The sequence below is a fragment of the Falco rusticolus genome, chromosome 18 (genome assembly GCF_015220075.1).
Source record: "Falco rusticolus isolate bFalRus1 chromosome 18, bFalRus1.pri, whole genome shotgun sequence".
NCBI classification, from domain to species: domain Eukaryota; kingdom Metazoa; phylum Chordata; class Aves; order Falconiformes; family Falconidae; genus Falco; species Falco rusticolus.
This window is the reverse complement of record NC_051204.1, coordinates 5,252,990-5,258,205: the sequence shown is the minus strand read 5'-3', so window position 1 is coordinate 5,258,205 and position 5,216 is coordinate 5,252,990. Positions and strand designations below refer to the sequence as shown.

At 50.7% G+C, this 5,216-nt stretch overlaps 1 protein-coding gene across 1 annotated transcript; it reads left to right on the top strand.

The window, feature by feature from the left end:
- On the top strand, positions 1 to 4,174 carry HOXB7 (homeobox B7). Its single transcript, XM_037411160.1, has 2 exons — positions 1 to 449; positions 3,330 to 4,174. Exons 1-2 carry the CDS (start codon positions 50 to 52, stop codon positions 3,581 to 3,583), a joined length of 654 nt encoding a protein of 217 aa, XP_037267057.1. The 5' UTR covers positions 1 to 49; the 3' UTR covers positions 3,584 to 4,174.
- The last annotated feature ends 1,042 nt before the right edge of the window (positions 4,175 to 5,216 follow it).

Genomic DNA, 5,216 nt, shown 5'->3' with positions numbered 1-5,216 from the left:
GTAAAACCGACACTAAAACGTCCCGACCTACAAATCACCCGGCCAAATTATGAGTTCATTGTATTATGCGAATGCTTTATTTTCTAAATATCAAGCCGCAAGTTCGGTTTTCCCATCCGGAGTCTTTCCCGAGCAAACTTCTTGCGCTTTCGCCTCCAACACCCAGCGAGCGGGGTATGGGGCCGGATCCACGCCTCCCTTCGCCGCCTCCATGCCCGGGCTCTACTCCAGTGGCAGCGCCGTGCACCCCCAGCCCCCCAGCATGTACTCCTCCGGTTACGGCCTGGAGCCCGGCTCCTTCAACATGCACTGTTCCCCCTTTGAGCAAAACCTCTCCATGATGTGCCCGGGAGATGCCTCCAAGCAGAATTGCAGCAAAACGGACCAGAGGGACTCAGATTTGCAAAGCGACAGTAACTTCCGTATCTACCCCTGGATGAGGAGCACAGGTAAGCCCCAGCCTCCCTAAAGAAAGAAACCCGGGGGGGGTGGGGGGAGTGTAAATTATTTGCTGGCGTGCGCGGGGGGTGGCGGAGGAGGAGGGGAGGGGGGGAATTGTCCCCAACTCCTTTCATGACGTTTCACTGAAAACGCATCTTCAAAAGAGAGAGGAAGAGAGCGACCCCCCTACCAGCCCCCGCCATAAAGCCATCCTTTTAGCTTTAAATATTTATTGGTGTTGCTGGGGCTGTGTATGTGCCATGCAAAAGGCAGTTTGTCTCAGAGGGGACAGACAGAGCTGCAGAAATAATGGCCAGCCCCTTCTTCTCGTATATTTACAGGATGGAAATTGTGCTACCCCCGTGTAGATATAGATATAGATTCTGAAAGAAACTATTTATGGGAGGTGCTTGCAAGCTTGGTTTGTTTGCTGTTAGATTGCAAAGCCTTCATTTGCCAGCCCCTCACCACAATGTCCCAGACACTGCAATTAAGCGTAGCGTGTTGCCATCAGAAACAGCAACACATCATTCCCGCTGCAATTAAAAGCCCCTCTCTCCGAAGGGTGACAATCCGGCCGGAATCCGGATGGAGGGATGGAGGGACATAGCTAGGGGAGCACTGTGTCACCCTCCGAAAAACATCACCGCGGAGGGGTGTAGCCCCGCGCGTTGGGAAAGCTCTTTGGGGACCATGGGGTGCTCAGCATGGCCTTGCTGGAGGGCTGGGGGTCTCTGGGACGCTGCCGCGGTGCAGGGCAGCGTAGCTCCGCGAACGGCCGCGCAGTGCCCGCGGAAGGCCGCGCAGTGCCCCCGGCGGGGCGGGGGGCGCCCCCCGCAGGGACGCGCTGCCCCCGCACGTCTCCAAACCAGAAGCGCCGAGCGCCGGGCGGCCGCGCTGCCTCCAGTCACCGGCCGCTCTCCGTCTCAGGGCGTTAATGTCAATTAACATTTAATAAATATCCATCTCCCTCGCGCAGGAGCGGTCCCGGGCCCCCCCCCCCCCACCCCCGGCCCCGCCACCCGGAGCACACCGGGCTCCCCCCGTTCGGAGCAGCCCGGTGCCCGCGGCCACGCGTGGTGGTGGGTGATGTTTACACTCGTGTAATCCCGGGGAGGGGGGAAGCGCTTGTCCCGTGAGCTCCTTTTCCAGCCTCCCTGGCCTCGCCTCTGCTGTGCCACATTGCAACTTGAGAGCATCCCTGCGAGCCAGCCCTCCTCCTCCGCCAGATATTCGGAAAGGGTCTTGTTAGTAAACCCCGGGGGCAGCCGAGTGCGGGCCAGCCCCCCTGCGAGGCAGAGGGAGAAGAAAACAGAGTAGCAGCCACCGTAGGGCAGCTTATAAAGGCAGGAGTTACAACTCACCACCACCACACTTATTTGGTGGTCAGTTCTTTCCATTACCTGCTCCATAATTCATTCGCTTTTACAGTTGATTTATCAAAGACCAAATATTTCTGGTCGTAAACACTTCACCTCTGCTTTTATCTGACTTTAGATTTAAGAAGCCCCCCCTCCCTTACCCCCCCTCCCCTTTTTAGCCTCTGACGCTGCGAGGATCAGCATTAGAGAGGGTTTGGAAATAGGGCAAACGCGCAGGGTCCCGTTCTCAGAAAACGCTGGGTGCTCTAGGATCTGCTGAGCCTAAAACCAGAGAAACTCGACCTCGGTCGTAAAAGCGGGGTCCCCCCTCCCGCCCCCCTCTCCCCCGTGCTTCATGCCCACTGTGCGATCGCGCTTGTGGAATTTCATCAGCGAGCAGAGATAGAGTTGTCATCCCTATTCAGCAGCAGTTTATGGCTCTCCCCTCAGCGGATTTTACAACCCACATTCCACGACCTGCACATTTTTACTTTACAGCTAGCCTGGCTATTTTGCCTTTTTTCTCCTTTTAATGACTGGATCTTTTCTTCTTTTAAAAAGAAAGAGGGGTGGGGAGAGGGGGAAAAGGGAAGAAGAGGAGTCCGGTGGAATGTGTGGAGGAGAGGCTGAGGGCTGCTGTTCGCCATCCCCACTGCTCTGGGAAAGCATACATTATAATATAGATGTACATAGCATTTACATAGAAAATAGAATCAGGATCACAAGCACCATATTGTAGAATTATTTCCAATCAGACTCCAGGAAGTGTCGGGTGGAGGGAGAATTAGGAGCTGGGCCCTTTCCAGACCCTGCTCGCGAGCAGCTGGAGGGTAGTGGGGAGCCGGGGGTAAGTGTTCAGGCGCTTCTCATCTACGCACCCCCCACCCCACCCCTCTAAGAGCAGCCCGGGGGTAGCAACCCCCTAGAAGTCACTGCCGTGCCCAAAACATCCCCTGAAATAATTAAGACCATCACACACCTTCCAAGCAGGCACCCTGATGACAGCTTTAAGAGAGGACAAATAGTTGGATTTGTGTAGGTAGCAGATGCCTCTCTAGCTCTGTTCGGCTCTGTTTCTGTGTTTATTCCCCAACCATCCAAAACTTCTGGTGTCTAAATGAAAATTAAAGCAGGAGTTCAGAGGCTGAGCGGTGCTGCGAGGGCAGGAAACTTTCTGAAGTTTGCTGGTCCCTCGGAGACACGCACAGGCACAAAGAGCACTGCAGGCTGTCCCGAGGCGAAGGAGGTTAAAGATGGGCTGGTTTGGGGGCTGAGGACGGGTGGGGGTGGGGGGGTGAGGTAGGGAAAACCTCGAGCAGAAGCAGTTGATTTCGGAAAAAAAAGAAGGGCTGTGCCAGTTGTACTGTTCCTCGGGGGATTTCGTCCCCTCGTGGGACCGCGGTGGGTGGCTGCTGGCAAGGCTGCACCCACAGACAAATCAAGAGAGCAAACCAGAGCCAGCATCCCCCAAAACACCACACCCCCCCCCATCCCCCCAGCTGACCTGAACCTGCATTGATTTCCCAGGCACCGACAGAAAACGCGGCCGCCAGACCTACACCAGGTACCAGACCCTGGAGCTGGAGAAGGAGTTCCACTACAACCGCTACCTGACCCGGAGGAGACGCATAGAGATCGCCCACGCCCTGTGTCTCACCGAGAGACAGATCAAAATCTGGTTCCAGAACAGGCGCATGAAATGGAAAAAAGAAAATAAAACTGCCTGCTCCGGCTCCAATAGCCAGGAAAAACCAGACGCGGAGGACGACGAGGAGGAATGAAAGGGGCGAGAGATGGAGGCAGGAAACGTGGAGACCCACGCAAGAATAAAAGGGGAAAAAACACACAGAAAAAGACTATATATTAAAATAGATAAATGATACGCGCATAAATAATTAAAAACCCTAGTAATGATGCATTGTGTTTCCCGACACTGAAAAAAATACTACCTATATTAAATTTTTTTTTTTTGTACAATAGAATGACTATCTACCTATTAAATGTGGCTTTAGAGTCAGAATAGACACATTTTTCTATGTGAGTCTTCCTATCGTATAAGTCATTTGTAAATCTCCGTTTGTACTTCGCTGTGTACTTTTTGGTATGAAGTAACGTGGTCGTGTTTAGCACCTTTAATTTAGAAAATGTGACCTGAAAGTCTGAATGCAAATTATACTTAGCATATATAGTCCTGTACATAACATGAATGATTATTACGCCTTCTCCCTGTAACCTCGGTGGTTCTTTTCTCCTTGCTATGCTCTTTTGTCTGTGTATATTTTTACCTGGATTCCTTCGTTGTTCAAGTCTACGAAAAAAAGAAGAGGAATTAATATTGTACCACGTAAAATGTTGTATATCAAAGTAGCAAATAATTTAATGGCGACGCGTTGCTTTGCCCCACCCCCACCCCTTGTCTGTGATTATTATTCTTCGAAATAAAATGGAAATCTCCAATAATCTACCATCGTGTTGGCTTCGTTCCTCTTTTTCTTATTAAATATAACACACGGGCTTTTGGAATTGCTTTTCCCCATGCAAAGTAAATGTACTAAAAGACCCTTTTAGATGAACGCATGCCTCGATTCAGCACCCTAAACTCTCTTTTTTCAGGAGTCACTCCTTTCAAAATGTTAGTAGCTTTTCAATAGATTTGGCGAATATACTGAGCTATAATTTGATATTCGGGGCTCTGGAAATGGAGGCTGGTCTCCTTTCCCTCTCTTCCTCTTTGGTTGCGCTGGGGCTGTTACTGAAGAAGGTAAGACCATAAAGGAGGGATGTAAAGAAGCCAGAATCAGCCCAAATAGTCTTTCCGCCCCTTGTTTTAATTCTCTTCTTCTTGCAACTAATTTGCAGAAAACCGATCTATTTTGCAATGCCTATAGTTTTGGTTGGGGTTTTGTTTTTTTTTTTAGCTTCTTCCTCCGCCCTTCAATTACTTTACTGCGCACTGGAACTCTTTCATTAGCACCAAATAATGTTTAGCATCAAAGCACGCATAAAATAAATTAAAGCAATTAAACGCAGGAAAAATCAACAATGCAAAACAAAAGGCGAGTAAATTTAAGTACTTGCGCGGGGGAGCATCCTCCGCCGCCCTCTCCCCCTCCCGCCCCTGCCTGTTTATTTACATTGCCAGGGTGCGCAGTAAAGACACGGATTCCTCCCGCGGAGGCTTCACGTAATTTACCCCACAAATGCGTTGCGCAAGATGCACAGGCAAAAAAAAAAAAAAAAAAAAAAAAAAATCCAGCTTTGGAAGGAGTTGGCGATGGCAGATTTCCACCTTCTCCCTTTCCTTCCTTCTCTGTCTCCCTGTTTTTCCACCACCGCAGATGACTTCATGCCCTGAGTGAAGGCGCGCGCAGGGCATCCTTTAGCAGGTTTTAGCGAAAATAAGATGCCACGTCA

Coding starts and splice junctions, on each gene's coding strand:
- HOXB7 (XM_037411160.1), top strand. CDS start 50: ATGAGTTCATTGTATTATGCGAATGCTTTATTTTCTAAATATCAAGCC. Junction 450..3,329: donor CCCCTGGATGAGGAGCACAG/GTAAGCCCCAGC, acceptor TTGATTTCCCAG/GCACCGACAGAAAACGCGGC.